Raw genomic sequence first — 14320 nt, forward strand, 5'->3', positions numbered from 1 at the left:
TATCGCGGAGAGAATTTTTTAACGAGAGAAACATAATAATAATATCGTACGTAGAGACGCGGTTCATAAGATCGGTCTCCGTCAATTGGTGTGAAACTCAAACTTCATACCGATTCACATATCCCATCTTGATTAAATGATTATGTACCGTTGTCCTGGGAATGTTAGTGGCATTCACTATCTCGCGCACACTATATCGCGGATTTTCAGCAAGCATAGTCTTGATGAGGTCCGTATCCGTCGTTGCTGGGCGGCCGCTGCGGTCTTCATCTCTCAAATTAAAATTGCCAGCTCTAAATTTCTTAAACCAATTGCGGACGGTTCTAATAGTCGTAGTACCACTTCCATAAACTGTGCAAATCTCATCTGCAGTGTCCTTTGCGCTACTACCTTTTTTAAAGCAATGAAGCATAACATGCCGCAAATGATTCTTTTGGCTATCCATATTGAACGGCGTGGAAAAAGATTTTAAAAGAGACTTTGTCACCAACGAAACATACTTTGAAAGAACTGTGAGACGACTGAAATTGATGCTATAAACGGACAATACATAAATTTACATGTTTACTAACAGAGCCGGCTCAAGGTCACACATAGCGTGGCAAGGAAAAGACTTATGGGAGAGATATATATAAAAATAATATATATAAAAAATTAAATAATTTAATAATTACTTATAACTTATAACGTTTTTCACTTATAAAACTTAAACTTAATAAATATTTTGAACCGGTAAAGTTTAAAAATTGTAGTAAAAATCTATATATCTCTACATATATCTATAAATAACAATTTTATCTTGGCGCTAAAATGGTCAAAATGTCACCATCTAGCGTTCGAATATATTTTGGTATTAAACTGTTAAAGAAGTAACCTTTTCATAGCGATTGGCCACGTGCTGACAATGCCGATATTTACTAAAAAAATGTCACATGTTCGTTTTTAATCTATCGTTATCCACTTAAACATAACCTCTCCGTATAGGAACAGCACAGATTTAATTATCGCTGCGAAGAACTTAGATATAACGATGTAAAAAATATACAATCTAATTGGAATACAACAATAACAAACTCTTACGACGAAGACGGAAATCCAACTGGATTATGTTTTTTCTTCGTCTTGTTTAATTTTATTAGCCTAATCCACATAAATGGTAAATCGACAATTTATTGGGATCTTTATTGTCTGTCCAATCGACCATCCAATCAACGGTCACATTTTTTTGAGAATGATAAGAATAAGTTCTGTAGGTTTTTCGTGGATAATCCATTATGTAGAGAGAAATTTTGCACATCAAGCAATAATTGTGATATATTTATTTAACTTTGTCAGATACGCAGTAATTTAATCAGACTATCACTCTCAATAGCTATGGCTGTGGTCTCTAGAAGAATCAAAGAAAGAATGAATGATTTCTTTTTTGTTTTCGGCGTTTTTGTCTCTCATTTTATTTGGTTGATTTCCACCAAGTATATTGGGTGGCGCCGAGGCGTGTTAGTTATATGTCTTCTCGGAGGAGGCGTAACAGTCGCAACGAAGTCGCCACAATTCGTCGAAATTTGGCGCCATCTAACGAAACAGTCTGAAAACACTTACGACATCGGTACGCATTTGTTTCACGATAAAAGCATAAAGAATAATAAATATAATTAACACATATGATGATTAGTATACTTTGCGAATTTAAAAAGAATTATCTTTAAATTTAACTATATCCATATATTTGCCTATAGAAGTATAATTAACAATGTAAAATATTAATACTTTAGTGTTTAATTAGAATTAAGTTAAAGGGATTTAGAAAATACATTGAAATATACAGTCAATCGACCGGTAGTATTTGCATTACATGATTTACAATTAGATTTAGCAATTAATACCGACCCAGGTATTACTATGTGAAAATTGCTGCATACGGAGACCTACGGACTAACGCTGACTCTACTCTAAAATTATATATATTATTGTTGTAATTTTGTTGCGATAAATTTAAAAAATAAATTTTTTTAATTATCAAGTATTTTTTATAAATTTTAGTAACGTTATATCATTCTGGAAACGCTACAGAATATTCTGAATATCTAAATATTAACGATTTATACTCCGATGTTATATAAATAATGTATTTAATACTTATGTTTAGAAATAAAAAAAACTACAGATAGTAAATAATTGTTTTTTATTTCAAATAATTTCATGATAATAATATAATGAATTAACATGACCTGAAAAATGTGTTCTGTATGATTATATAAATGGTTATAAAAATCATGTTCCTAACAGAGTAATAAATAGTTATAAATTCTTTTCTGTCAGTTTTCAGGCATAATGGATTGAAAAATATACTGAATATATATAATTATGCACTATCGTACTAACGATATTGGAACATATTCTAGATCTTTTTAAAAAAACGATAACTGTAGAAACGAGTGACAATGCATATTAGATGCTTATATCTGCGAAGAAAGGAAAAGAAAAGAGTTCACTATAATTTAGCTGTCAATAAACATTAGTTTCATCAAACAATTGGGCATAATTTCTTGCAAGACTCGATATCATCTATCTATGCATCTATCTGCATAGAAATAATATAATCTGACAAAAGTATCTATTATATATGTCCATATAAATAAAGTAATCGGTTTGGTAACCTTTACTATATTATTCGTTTACAATAATTTCATGTGTGTGTGTGTGTATATGTGTATGACCTGTGAAGATGAATATTTCCAAGAAATCATTATTTTCAAATAGTAGTATTATTACCATTATAGCTGCACTGTAATTTATAATTTACAACATTTGCCTTTTCTCGTCTTATTTTTACAAGTTGTTTGTATATATTTTTTTTTTTCAAATAAAATTAAATTGATCCTACTGTATAAATTTCACGAAATGATTATTAGCTATAGCTTTCAAAATATAATACATATGAGTCATAGAACATGCTGGGCTAATAAAAATGACAGTTTTTACAGTAACATATTTAAGGACCATCATAAATTCTCAATCTTGCTAATGCTAGATTTAAGAAAAATATAAAATACATATACTATATATTGTAATAAAACAGTATGTGTGTACATATAATTAAATTGTTTTAAATGAGTTTTAAAATATTGTTCACTGTAAATCATTGTTCAGAGTAATAAATAAAAAATAATGAATTAAATTTTTTCCAATTATTAATATTGCGCAATTTCACATATTGCAAAGTATATAAAAGAAAACTATAATTAAAGGCACGTTTTAGTTTGTGAAATAGACGATACTAATATATATAATATATATCCAATTTTACAATTAAATGATATATCCCTAATTTTAACGATGATATTGAATTAACCATTAGACCAAAGAATTGCACAAGATAAATAAAATGCACAAGGTGAAAGTAATTTCTTTTAATTTCGAGAAAAAAGAAAAGAATAATAAAATATTTATATAAATAATGGATTATAAATTTTTCTCAAAAATATAATATGCATAATTTTATCCGTAATAATTTTGCTTCATAGAACGAAATAAAAAGACACACACGCGCACGCAATTGTATGATCACTGTTGAAAAGAAGTTTTCAGCTGAATCAGTGGTCATTATTTGTTTATAAAATTCAATCAAAGAGTGCATTTTATAAATATATATGCATATTTAGGACAGAAGAAACATTGGCGCATAGTTCTTAAATGTTTTCAAGCCTTCATCAAGTGAAAAATCATTTTGAGGCTAATTTATCGAACACCTTACATAGCAGCAGTCTGATTAAAAATACTTATTATATATTGCACGAGCAAAATTGAAATTACATTACACAGGCACTTCTCCAAAGCTCTTGTGGCCTGTTTCACTGGCATGTTGTCGTGCTGCACCCGGTCCATTTAATTTTACATTGCAATCATAACACATTAATTTAAATTTTTGTACGTCTGTATACTGACGACTAGACTTCACTTCTCTTGCAAGTTCTGCCGCTTCTAATAACATTCTATCATCTTCGGTCGGAAAGATCGTTTGGATACTACCACCCTAGGAAAAAAATGCGCCATTAAGTAATTGCACTTTACGTACGACTAAATACATTTCAATTGTATTTAATTTAATTAAGTATAATTTATTATCTTTAGCTCACATCAAGTGGTTCCAAATAAAGCGGATCATAATGTATTCCATCAAATATAAGAAATACTCTTTGGGCATAATGTTGATCTTCTCCAAACCTATTTATAATAGCATTGATACTATCGATTACAGCTATCTCTAATCCATAAAACTTTGACAGTATAGACAATTCTATTGCTCCTCCCCAAGAATCCGGCTTTAAAATCCATTCGCAATATTCTGCGTTAGGTCTACCCAAAAAAGCTTCCGAATATTCCTCAGTATCGGCAGCTACGGCATTTGCTATTATCTCTCTCATAAAGCTTGAGCAATTGCGATCGACTTTCCCTGAATAAAAAATATATATAAATATATCCTTGACTTGAATAAGTTCGTATAATCATATTTTGTAATATCTTAGATGAGTATAACATTACCATTCAGAACGTAGCCAACGCTAGTAAATAAACACGAATTATCTGCCGGCACAACCATTTTCATGAGTACACCTGGAGTATTAATGAAGGTTTCATCATTTACAATGTGAGATCTGCCAATTGCCGTTGCTATTTGAGCGCCGTTAATAACTTGTTTCTCTTCGACGATCAGGGTGTCACCAGAGACTATACCGCTGTCCGCAATTGTAGCTGATTCATTATCAAGATCGATCGCCTTAGGCGGAAAACCACCAAGGACATGAAGAGCTTCAACGGATATACCTGTTACATCGGCTAACTTCGATTTTAATAGAGCTACTTTGTCCTGTGGGACAAGCCCATTTACAACCTTTTGTCCTGACTTTGTTTTGACCCTTAAAACAAATCCAGCCATACTTTCAGGCGGTTATGAGTTAAACCAGAAAAAAAAATAAATAAATAAATAAATAAATAAATAAAATAAAACAAAATAAAATAAAATAAAATAAAATAAACTTATTGTGACTTTTCTTTCAAACGACTATCCCAACCTCTCAAGGGATCGAGATCATATCATGGGAGGGAGGAGGGGGAGAGAGAGAGAGAGTCATACCAATCTCACTATGACTTTTACTTATTATTTACTAGCCATGCTTATTATTCCTTATTCCTGATTCGTGAGTTTTGCCTTTTACGAAATTGAAGCAAATTGAACAAAGCGTAAAAATATGAAATATTAAGAAATCTAATAACAGCGCCCGTTATCGTTGATCACGTGATCTGGATAATAACCGATTACACCACAATGTATAATGTACATATAAGAGAAGGACAGGTAGAATTTTAAGAGAGCTTATGCGCCACGCACGCACCACGCACACTTATCTCTGTCCAATTAATTTTCCCTTCCTTTATTTCAATCAATCTTATTCGACGACGTCGACCAACCTTGTCGAGATTTTTATTAAAGAACTTTGCACGATGGACTCAGCCAACATTGCGAAAAAATAAACGTCAAATATCGATATTGAAGATAAATATTTGGTGATATTATTTTTGTCATGCATACATCCAACGCTATGTTCGATAATCAATATTAATGCTTATTATATATCATTACTATTGTTCGTATGAATAAATTGAAAAGGGGATGAATGAATCACGATTAGAAAGCTGCTATTTTTACTGCAGTCGTTAAGTTCGCAGTTGTTACGTCACGCGTACACCAAGGTGGCGCTGATACGAATATATTTTCAGTTGTTGTCGGATATCTATATAATAACGTAACCCCAAGACTTACGGACAATTACTCATAATTATTATAAATAAGAATTATTTATCTAATTGTAAGCATTCATATAAGACTTTATATATATATATATATATATATATATATATATGTATATGTATATATATATGTATATATTATATATTTATATATATATAAGTTGACGATTTCGAAATATAACCATATTTTTATAAGTTTCTTCAAGGAGAAATATAAGTTTTTTTGTTTACTATGGTGTTCGGCTCGCTTGACTCCAGAGAGACGTATTAGAGAGTATAGGATAAGGATATTAATGATGCAAATAGAATTAAGATTGAAATGTTGATTGAAATTATTCTCTTAATTAAATAATCTCGTTTGCATCAAGGTTGCTTGATAGTTTACGTATGCTCCGGATTATTGATATAAAATAAATCCTTTGTAAATAAGATAAGTAAATAATATTGGAAATCGTTCACGTCCATTACCTTACTTATTAATTATTTTAAAAATTATTTTCCCATCGTTACAGTTAACGTGACAATGGCACATGATAAGAAAACCGTCAGACGTAGTAGATCTCGTGAAAGGGATCGCGATCGTGAAAGAGACCGAGAACGACGTGATCGACGCCGTTCCAGAAGCCGATCTAAGGAAAGAAAGAAGGATAGAAAACGTTCGAGATCAAGAGAACGTTCGCGCGAACGAGATAGATCGCGGGATAGAGATCGTTCGAGAGAAAGGGATAGATCTCGTGAGAAAGATCGCGATAGATCCAGGGATAGACGGGATATCAAAGATAAGGGAAAAGATGATAAAAAACGTAAGGGAAGTCCAATATTCTCTGTTGAGGAAGAAGCGAAGAAAGAGGTCAAAAATGAAGTTAAAAAGGAAGAGGAAGAAGCTGAGGAGAAATCAAAATCAGTGCAAAAGAGAGAACCGCTTAGCTTGGAAGAGTTACTGGCTAAAAAGAAAGCGGAAGAAGAAGCGCGGGCAAAGCCAAAATTTTTAACTAAGGAAGAACGTGCAGCTTTGGCATTAGAAAAGCGCCAACAAGAGGTAGAAGCGATAAAGAAGCAACAGGAAGAAGAACGCAAAGCATTTTTTTCTGGAGGCGAAACCAAAGAGAGAGATTGGGATGATAGAGAACGGTAAATTTTCTTACCAACATTAACTCTTTGTTATAGCTTTTAAGTTATACTATATAAAAGCTAATATATTTATGTATTATGATGCAGACGTAGAGATGCTCAACGTTCGAGAGAAGAAGAAATAAAGGATAAGGATAAGGAAAAGGAAGTGGAAGCTATTAAAGAACGTTATCTTGGTCTTATAAAGAAGAAACGTCGTGTGAGAAGACTGAACGATAGGAAATTTGTATTTGACTGGGATACATCGGAGGATACGTCAGTCGATTACAACAGTATATATAAGGAAAGACATCAGGTGCAATTTTTTGGAAGGGGTAATCTCGCGGGTATTGATATTAAGGCTCAGAAACGCGATCAAAGTAAATTTTATGGAGAACTGTTAGAAAAAAGACGTACGGAAGCGGAGAAGGAACAAGAGAAGTAAGTAATTTATTCTAAAAGTTAGATTATAACTTTGAAAGTTGTACCAACAAAATAAATTTCTCTTTCAAAGGATGCGATTGAAAAAAGTAAAAAGAAAAGAAGAGAAGCAAAAATGGGACGATCGTCATTGGTCTGAGAAAGCCCTTAACGAAATGACCGAAAGAGATTGGCGTATATTTAGAGAGGATTATAATATTACGATAAAAGGAGGACGTATTCCAGACCCTATTAGGTCATGGAAGGAGTCCGGATTTCCAAAAGAAATTTTAGATATTATCGATAAAGTCGGATATAAGGATCTAACGCCTATTCAAAGACAAGCTATTCCCATAGGTCTCCAAAATCGTGATATTATAGGTGTTGCCGAAACTGGTTCTGGAAAAACATTGGCGTTTTTAATTCCTCTTTTATTATGGATTACTAGTTTACCCAAAATTGAAAGATTAGAAGAAGCCGATCAAGGTCCTTATAGTATAATTTTGGCTCCAACGCGGTACGTTAAAACGTATTTTTCAAGTGCGTCCCTGCATAAATTAAGATCTAAGGAACACCAAGTATTATTAAATGTCTCTTATTTATATTAGTGAATTAGCACAGCAGATTGAAGAAGAAACTAATAAGTTTGGACAACCCTTGGGCATTAGAACGGTTGTAGTAGTGGGTGGTTTATCTAGAGAAGAGCAAGGATTTAGATTACGTATGGGATGTGAGGTAAGGTAGAAATAAATTATTAAGAAAAATTAGAATTTCTTTTTAAACTATCTTTAACATAATTTTTGTTTCTAGATTGTCATTGCTACCCCTGGAAGATTGATAGATGTGTTAGAAAATCGATATTTAGTTTTAAATCAATGTACATATATCGTATTGGATGAAGCTGACAGAATGATAGACATGGGCTTTGAACCAGGTTACATATTAAACTATTGCTTTACTCAAGATTTATATACGAAATAATTTATATATTTATTTATATTAGATGTACAGAAAATTTTGGAGTATATGCCGGTAACAAATTTGAAACCGGACAACGAAGATGCCGAAAATGAAGAAAAACTTTTGGCTAATTACAATACAAAGAAGAAATACCGACAGGTGATCGATATATATATGTACACACACACATACACAATCGTTCATTTTCAACGCTTTAATCTCTTGTCTCACTGTTTTTTAGACTGTGATGTTTACAGCTACTATGCCTCCTGCAGTGGAACGTTTGGCAAGAACTTATTTAAGACGACCTGCTGTAGTCTATATCGGTAGTGTTGGTAAACCTACGGAACGAACTGAACAAATAGTTCACATAATGGGTGAAGCTGATAAACGTAAAAAACTTATGGAAATACTTAGCAGAGGTGTTGAACCACCCGTTATTATATTCGTTAATCAAAAGAAGGGTGCAGATGTACTTGCAAGAGGATTGGAAAAGCTTGGGGTAAAACATAATGACATATTATGTATATTATATGTACATATGTAGTATATATTTATATACGATTACGATGAAAACATTATATTTTTAGTATAACGCATGTACTCTTCATGGTGGTAAAGGGCAGGAGCAAAGAGAATATGCCCTTGCATCTCTTAAGAGTGGAAGTAAAGATATTTTAGTTGCTACTGATGTAGCTGGACGTGGTATTGACATTAAGGATGTATCTATGGTTATTAATTACGATATGGCTAAAACTATTGAAGGTATGTGTATATTTGTAAAATGTACATGGTAAAATTATTGTTAAAATGTTTATTCTTACTAATGCAATTTCATATTCCTTCGTAGATTACACACATCGTATTGGTAGAACGGGGCGTGCTGGTAAAGCTGGTCTTGCTATTTCTTTCTGTACAAAAGATGACAGTCATCTATTCTATGATTTGAAGCAAACTATTCTTGCTAGTCCAATATCCACTTGTCCACCAGAATTACTTAATCATCCGGATGCGCAACATAAGCCAGGCACAGTGGTTACTAAAAAACGTCGGGAAGAAAAAATATTTGCATAAATTTTAATTAACGTAAACGCACATCAACGCAGCGCACGTTATTCTTTCTTTTATATAATTTGTTGTACAATTAAAAAAAATCGAAAAGCGATCAATTTTTGTCATTAAGTAATCAATACGGTTATATCTGTTGTAATTAGGTACAAAAGATAAGTAATATTTTCCTATGTACGATGTAAGATACAAATAAAAATATTCAATTCGCTTAATAATATAACAAGTTATTGGAATTTATCATTTACGAATTGAAATAAGTCTTGATTATATGGAAAGTATATCACATAAAATATATATACATGCACAAAATTGATAGATATTGAAAGCGGTTGAATAATATTAATATTACTGCGACGTGATGAAAGTATAACAGGCCAACTAGAATAACGAGGCGTCTATGAACATACGAATAATGCGACGCTTGTGAAAAGAGTGCGAAGTAAGTTACGTCTCTGACCGATCTCACGATCGTCAACGGCAACGAGACAATCAAATTCCTCAATTGTTTTCCATCGCAAAGATTGCGGAATCGTTCTTCGAAATGAACTTCCTCTGGAATATTATATATCAGTCTCGATTTCTCTACGCCTGACTTGCGTTCTTTTTTCTCGATTCACAAGAAAATCTTATAAAGAAGAAAAGAATAGCAAATGATAATTCTTGGACGAAATCTTCCGCAAACCAACCCATAGATTTACAAGCTCGACATAGATCGCTCTCGAAAAGAAAACACAAAGTTTCGCGGCAAGGAAAAAATCACTTCAGCCGTGGATCGCATAAACGAGGGAAACCAAACGGCGGTGTCCAAACCCCGAAAAGCTCGTCGCAAAAAAGCTAAAAGTGTGACTGGAGATTCAAAGGTTCATCTAAAATTTATTATCTTAATGGTCTTTTTTTTTTGTTGTTCCTCCCCCCGCCCCCCATAACTCAACCAAATATTATTATCTAATAATGATGATGATGATGATGATGATGATGACGATAATAAGGACGACAATAATAGGCAAAAGTCATGGCGAATCCATGTGGTGAATTCCGTAAGGATATGCAAAAATGTGTCGCACCAGCAGGACCACAGGGAACAACTTTATTACCTGCGGCCTGTTCCGCGGCACCGATTCAAAGTCAAAGCGCACCTGTAACACCAATGCGACCACGATCACTTTATACAGCGCACAGTTATCATGCACAGACCGAGGACACTAATTTTCAAGTACGTAATTCATATTCTCATGTTTGCTCTTTTTTAATCATCCGAGAACAAACTCTCTTTCAGCGGTACAATGAATTTTCCAAGTACTTTGAAACACCACCAGCGGATCAATGGAGCGGCGGTATAACGGGTGCAACCACTTATTCGAGTTCAGGGGCGATTTGGAGACAGCCAAGAACTCCTAAAACAATGGCCACTCCGTATTATACAGCCGAGGAGGCCTGCCTTTATACAGAAAATTGGAGGGAACACGAGACCGATGCGAGTGCAGGAGGTGCTGTTGCCACTCCACATGGTACCATTTCCCTGAGACTCCGCAATAGGATTCGAGTTGACATGACAGTCGATCGTGCTGTAAGAGTGATCAATTTTAAGGTATGCCCACCTTTATATCTATCATTAGATCTTCGTTTCGATGGCACCAAGCGAGCAACAAATCTGATACTATGATCGTTCGGCGCGTATATATCATAATTTTACAATAATACTTACATTAATTATAACGAAAAAGAGAAAATAGTTATACGCATATGCGTTATATACATATTTCGTCAGTGCAGAATAATATCGTGCTTTCGTTAAGCTGTTCTGGAGCAGCCGCTGCATTATTACATCCAAATGGAAGAATATATCAATATGGATCGCGTGTTGAAATTCTGGCCCACGATACGCATGGGAATAATAAGTTGGTCATTTCTGAAAAATTATGGAAAAATAAGAGCATTATAATAAATTTTAATTTCCATCGATCCTTATAGATACGCGAAGATGTGGTACAAGGGTGTCAGTTTTACCTGCGAACAATGTGCTCTTGTATATTTAGTGGATGCAGCGGGAACTAGAACAACCACTGACTCGTTTTCGGACATGAGTCAAGTAATAGATTATCGATTTTATAAACGAGTAACGATTTTTAATTACGTCAATTGTACATCACTTTGATATTATTTCAGGACTTTTCGTTGAGTGTTTTTTACTCCGGCTCGCGACATGGATCGTCGTGCCTGCAAGAAGCGGCTACAGCTCTCGGAGCTGCTCAATATTGGATGACAGATGAAGGTGTTGAAAATTGGATCATCAATAATGTCAGAATTTCTCAGACTCCGGATGGTCTTGTCAGGTGTGTTTTTACATTTATGCATTTCGCTAATTATTTATTAATAAGCATATAATATGTGTATAAGTTTTTATTATATACAAAACATTAAATAAGATAAAGGAAATTAATAATAATTTAAGAATATAAATATTACCTGCAGTAAATTCATTATAATTTTCAACAGAATTGCGCGTAATAGCAACAAGTATCAGCTACGAACATCACCTAGCAATGGAACTGCATCCTTAACAACTCCGTTTCTACATTGCACAGCATCGTTGGGTCAAACGTCTCATCTATTTGTGCGTCGAGGAGAGCGCCGGATGCATTACGACGGAACAAGTTTTATTGTGCGCAATGCAGGACACAGTGCTGGATTTGATGACAATGACCAGTTAAAAGTCTATTGAAAAGTTTAAATATCTATTAGATATTGCCATAAGATTATATTTTTTAATTGCAAACATGTGCGTGTGTGTGTGCGTGTGCATGTGAGTGTGATAGTCTCAACAATTAAATATATTTATCGCTAAAAGCTGCTCGATGAGTAATGTCAAAAGAGATTTTATAATAAAAAAGCAATATGCTATTTCATATACACAAACTATATACCTATAAATATACATATACACACATATATATATATATATATACATATATATATATACATATATATATATACATATATATATATACATGTAAATGTATATTTGTGTATATAATTATAATTATGCTGTAAAAAAAGCAGACAAAAGCATCGCAGGTTATCGTGTAGGCAACTTTTTTAAGTTCAGAAATTCAATTGAATTTGCATTTCCAACATATATTTAGGAATTTAATTTAATCGCTTTAATTTCTATAAGTAATAACATGACACTATCTCTAAAAATATAAAATCTTGTCATATTCAAGCAACAGATAAAATTGTTAAATTTGCAATAATTAACATTTTCCTTAAGTAATGTTCTTTACTGGTATTAATAAATGTATAAAAAGCTACATATTGCGTATCTTGTTTTGTAATCTATATAAATGTTACTCATAATACTTACATGCGGATCATTTTATTATATTTACTCGGCAAATTCATCCATTATACTTTCAGTATTGTTATCGATAATATTTAATGGTGATACATTACTTCCAATATCACTTGAGGAAGAGAGATAGGGGTCATCTAGATCTCTTTGAATAAAATATATGTATATATTAAATAAAATAAATATAACTATACAATAAATATGATTTATAACGATAGAGACGAAAATAATCAGGTCAACTTACAGTCGTTTTATTTTCTTGTCACTTTGCGAAGACCCTTCTATTTCTTTAATATCTTTCTTCGTTGCACTTGTACACATTTCCTTATTATATCCCTTACCTCTACTAAACGTATGAATATCATTTATAATCTCAGTAGCAAAGTTGGAATTAAATAAATTTAAACTGCAATTATCAGTATTGCTGCCAATTGCTTCACATTTCTTTTGGTGATACGTTTTGCTTAATTTATTTATCTTTTCAAATATTTGATCTTTCTCGCCCATATTTTTAATAGATGATAAAACTGAATAAGGATTATTATTATAATAATATCTTTTTCTAAAGCATTTCTCAAAGCTAATCTATAAATAAGAAGTAATTAAGAATAGGTAAGTAATTTTAGTTAAAAAAAAATCTGACTTTTTGTTTAATGCGTACGCGCAAACACACACACATACACACACCTCTTGATCAAAAAGACAATGTTTAAAAGCATTATTGATGATAAGTTTGCTCAATATATAATTGGCATCATGATGTTCACCTTCCCTTATTTGATTGTGCAATTCCGTAATCATCTGCCACTCTGTTAATGTAATTCTAATTTTAAATTGAAAACATGGCATTTTGAAATATATTCCATACAAGAGATATAAGCCACAAATACGTTCTTTAAATGTACCGGAAAACAAATACTGTTTTGTTAGATGTAATATTTCTTCGCAAAACTCCATTAATTCTGCAACATGTTCTTTGTCTCTATATGAACAGAAATAATCACTGATGATAATAATAATATAATAATAAATAAATAGTAATAATAATAATAATAATAATAATAGTACACATAGACGCTTTTCTAAATAATGAAATCAAATATATTGGTAACATTAATTTAAAAAAAGAAAGTAATTTCACTTACTTAAAGATTAGACTAAATTTTAAATCTTTCCAAATTTCGGAAAAACTTTTAAATCTTATATCGTCGACTTTTTCGAAACGATCGATTAATATTATACAATCTTCCCTGAACCCTGCAGTTATATTAAAAGACGTGCTCATTTTCTTATCAAAATAATTTAATTCCAAAAATCTTTTATAACATAGAGATTATAGAGAGAATTGATATAAAATATTGTAATAACACGCAAGAAAAGATCTCAATAAGATATTTTGTTAAAAGATAGGTTAAATCGCATTGCACTTGTGTACCTAAGAAAACACCACCTGTGGTATATTAGATAAAACGAGCAAAATTCAAGCGCGATATTTAAATTATTTTTGATAATACGCAATTATTTTGAATATATTTGATTTATAATTCCTGATAATATTCAAATTATTCTATGGATCAGGATAATTTATTAATGTAAAAC

General features: G+C 32.2%; 5 protein-coding genes across 12 annotated transcripts; 2 read left to right on the top strand and 3 right to left on the bottom strand.

The window, feature by feature from the left end:
• Positions 1-97: 97 nt before the first annotated feature.
• On the bottom strand, positions 98-445 carry LOC124954877 (histone-lysine N-methyltransferase SETMAR-like). Its single transcript, XM_047508470.1, has one exon. It carries the CDS (start codon positions 443-445, stop codon positions 98-100), a length of 348 nt encoding a protein of 115 aa, XP_047364426.1.
• A 1720-nt stretch (positions 446-2165) lies between these two features.
• On the bottom strand, positions 2166-5534 carry LOC124954900 (ubiquitin thioesterase OTU1). Its single transcript, XM_047508526.1, has 4 exons — positions 5470-5534; positions 4543-4916; positions 4137-4453; positions 2166-4033 (listed from the first exon to the last, which is right to left on the bottom strand). The coding sequence occupies exons 1-4, from the start codon at positions 5517-5519 to the stop codon at positions 3815-3817; spliced, it is 960 nt and encodes a 319-aa protein (XP_047364482.1). The 5' UTR covers positions 5520-5534; the 3' UTR covers positions 2166-3814.
• A 186-nt stretch (positions 5535-5720) lies between these two features.
• LOC124954892 (probable ATP-dependent RNA helicase DDX23) lies at positions 5721-9586 on the top strand. Of its 5 annotated transcripts, none has more exons than XM_047508503.1 (11): positions 5750-5867; positions 6005-6242; positions 6321-6939; positions 7027-7359; positions 7433-7855; positions 7947-8073; positions 8149-8272; positions 8342-8457; positions 8540-8800; positions 8889-9063; positions 9149-9586. In XM_047508503.1, the coding sequence occupies exons 3-11, from the start codon at positions 6332-6334 to the stop codon at positions 9370-9372; spliced, it is 2391 nt and encodes a 796-aa protein (XP_047364459.1). In that variant the 5' UTR covers positions 5750-5867; positions 6005-6242; positions 6321-6331; the 3' UTR covers positions 9373-9586. The 5 variants fall into 5 exon arrangements, with proteins under 5 accessions (XP_047364457.1, XP_047364459.1, XP_047364455.1 ...); XM_047508499.1 differs by having other exon boundaries at positions 6005-6238; positions 6319-6939; XM_047508500.1 differs by having other exon boundaries at positions 6067-6238; positions 6319-6939.
• Positions 8150-14315, bottom strand: LOC124954904 (snRNA-activating protein complex subunit 1). 2 transcript variants are annotated; one of them, XM_047508535.1, is made up of 9 exons: positions 13867-14315; positions 13409-13703; positions 12966-13306; positions 12734-12866; positions 11836-12084; positions 11377-11728; positions 11075-11278; positions 10506-10934; positions 8150-9337 (listed from the first exon to the last, which is right to left on the bottom strand). In XM_047508535.1, exons 1-4 carry the CDS (start codon positions 14004-14006, stop codon positions 12755-12757), a joined length of 888 nt encoding a protein of 295 aa, XP_047364491.1. In that variant the 5' UTR covers positions 14007-14315; the 3' UTR covers positions 8150-9337; positions 10506-10934; positions 11075-11278; positions 11377-11728; positions 11836-12084; positions 12734-12754. The 2 variants fall into 2 exon arrangements, with proteins under 2 accessions (XP_047364491.1, XP_047364492.1); XM_047508536.1 differs by lacking the exon at positions 10506-10934.
• On the top strand, positions 9729-13318 carry LOC124954903. 3 transcript variants are annotated; one of them, XM_047508533.1, is made up of 4 exons: positions 9729-10582; positions 10646-10957; positions 11536-11702; positions 11866-13318. In XM_047508533.1, exons 1-4 carry the CDS (start codon positions 10382-10384, stop codon positions 12089-12091), a joined length of 906 nt encoding a protein of 301 aa, XP_047364489.1. In that variant the 5' UTR covers positions 9729-10381; the 3' UTR covers positions 12092-13318. The 3 variants fall into 3 exon arrangements, with proteins under 3 accessions (XP_047364489.1, XP_047364487.1, XP_047364490.1); XM_047508531.1 differs by having other exon boundaries at positions 9729-10957; XM_047508534.1 differs by having other exon boundaries at positions 9729-10957; positions 11143-12000.
• Positions 14316-14320: the final 5 nt, after the last annotated feature.

The sequence above is a fragment of the Vespa velutina genome, chromosome 16 (genome assembly GCF_912470025.1).
Source record: "Vespa velutina chromosome 16, iVesVel2.1, whole genome shotgun sequence".
NCBI classification, from domain to species: domain Eukaryota; kingdom Metazoa; phylum Arthropoda; class Insecta; order Hymenoptera; family Vespidae; genus Vespa; species Vespa velutina.

Coding starts and splice junctions, on each gene's coding strand:
- LOC124954877 (XM_047508470.1), bottom strand. CDS start 445: ATGGATAGCCAAAAGAATCATTTGCGGCATGTTATGCTTCATTGCTTT.
- LOC124954900 (XM_047508526.1), bottom strand. CDS start 5,519: ATGTTGGCTGAGTCCATCGTGCAAAGTTCTTTAATAAAAATCTCGACA. Junction 4,917..5,469: donor TTAATAAAAATCTCGACAAG/GTTGGTCGACGT, acceptor ATTTGTTTTAAG/GGTCAAAACAAAGTCAGGAC. Junction 4,034..4,136: donor TTTATTTGGAACCACTTGAT/GTGAGCTAAAGA, acceptor TTTTTTTCCTAG/GGTGGTAGTATCCAAACGAT.
- LOC124954892 (XM_047508501.1), top strand. CDS start 6,332: ATGGCACATGATAAGAAAACCGTCAGACGTAGTAGATCTCGTGAAAGG. Junction 6,940..7,026: donor GATTGGGATGATAGAGAACG/GTAAATTTTCTT, acceptor ATTATGATGCAG/ACGTAGAGATGCTCAACGTT. Junction 7,360..7,432: donor GCGGAGAAGGAACAAGAGAA/GTAAGTAATTTA, acceptor TCTCTTTCAAAG/GATGCGATTGAAAAAAGTAA.
- LOC124954903 (XM_047508531.1), top strand. CDS start 10,382: ATGGCGAATCCATGTGGTGAATTCCGTAAGGATATGCAAAAATGTGTC. Junction 10,958..11,535: donor TAAGAGTGATCAATTTTAAG/GTATGCCCACCT, acceptor ATATTATTTCAG/GACTTTTCGTTGAGTGTTTT. Junction 11,703..11,865: donor ACTCCGGATGGTCTTGTCAG/GTGTGTTTTTAC, acceptor AATTTTCAACAG/AATTGCGCGTAATAGCAACA.
- LOC124954904 (XM_047508536.1), bottom strand. CDS start 14,006: ATGAGCACGTCTTTTAATATAACTGCAGGGTTCAGGGAAGATTGTATA. Junction 13,704..13,866: donor AAATTTAGTCTAATCTTTAA/GTAAGTGAAATT, acceptor CTGTTCATATAG/AGACAAAGAACATGTTGCAG. Junction 12,867..12,965: donor GACAAGAAAATAAAACGACT/GTAAGTTGACCT, acceptor TTTTATTCAAAG/AGATCTAGATGACCCCTATC.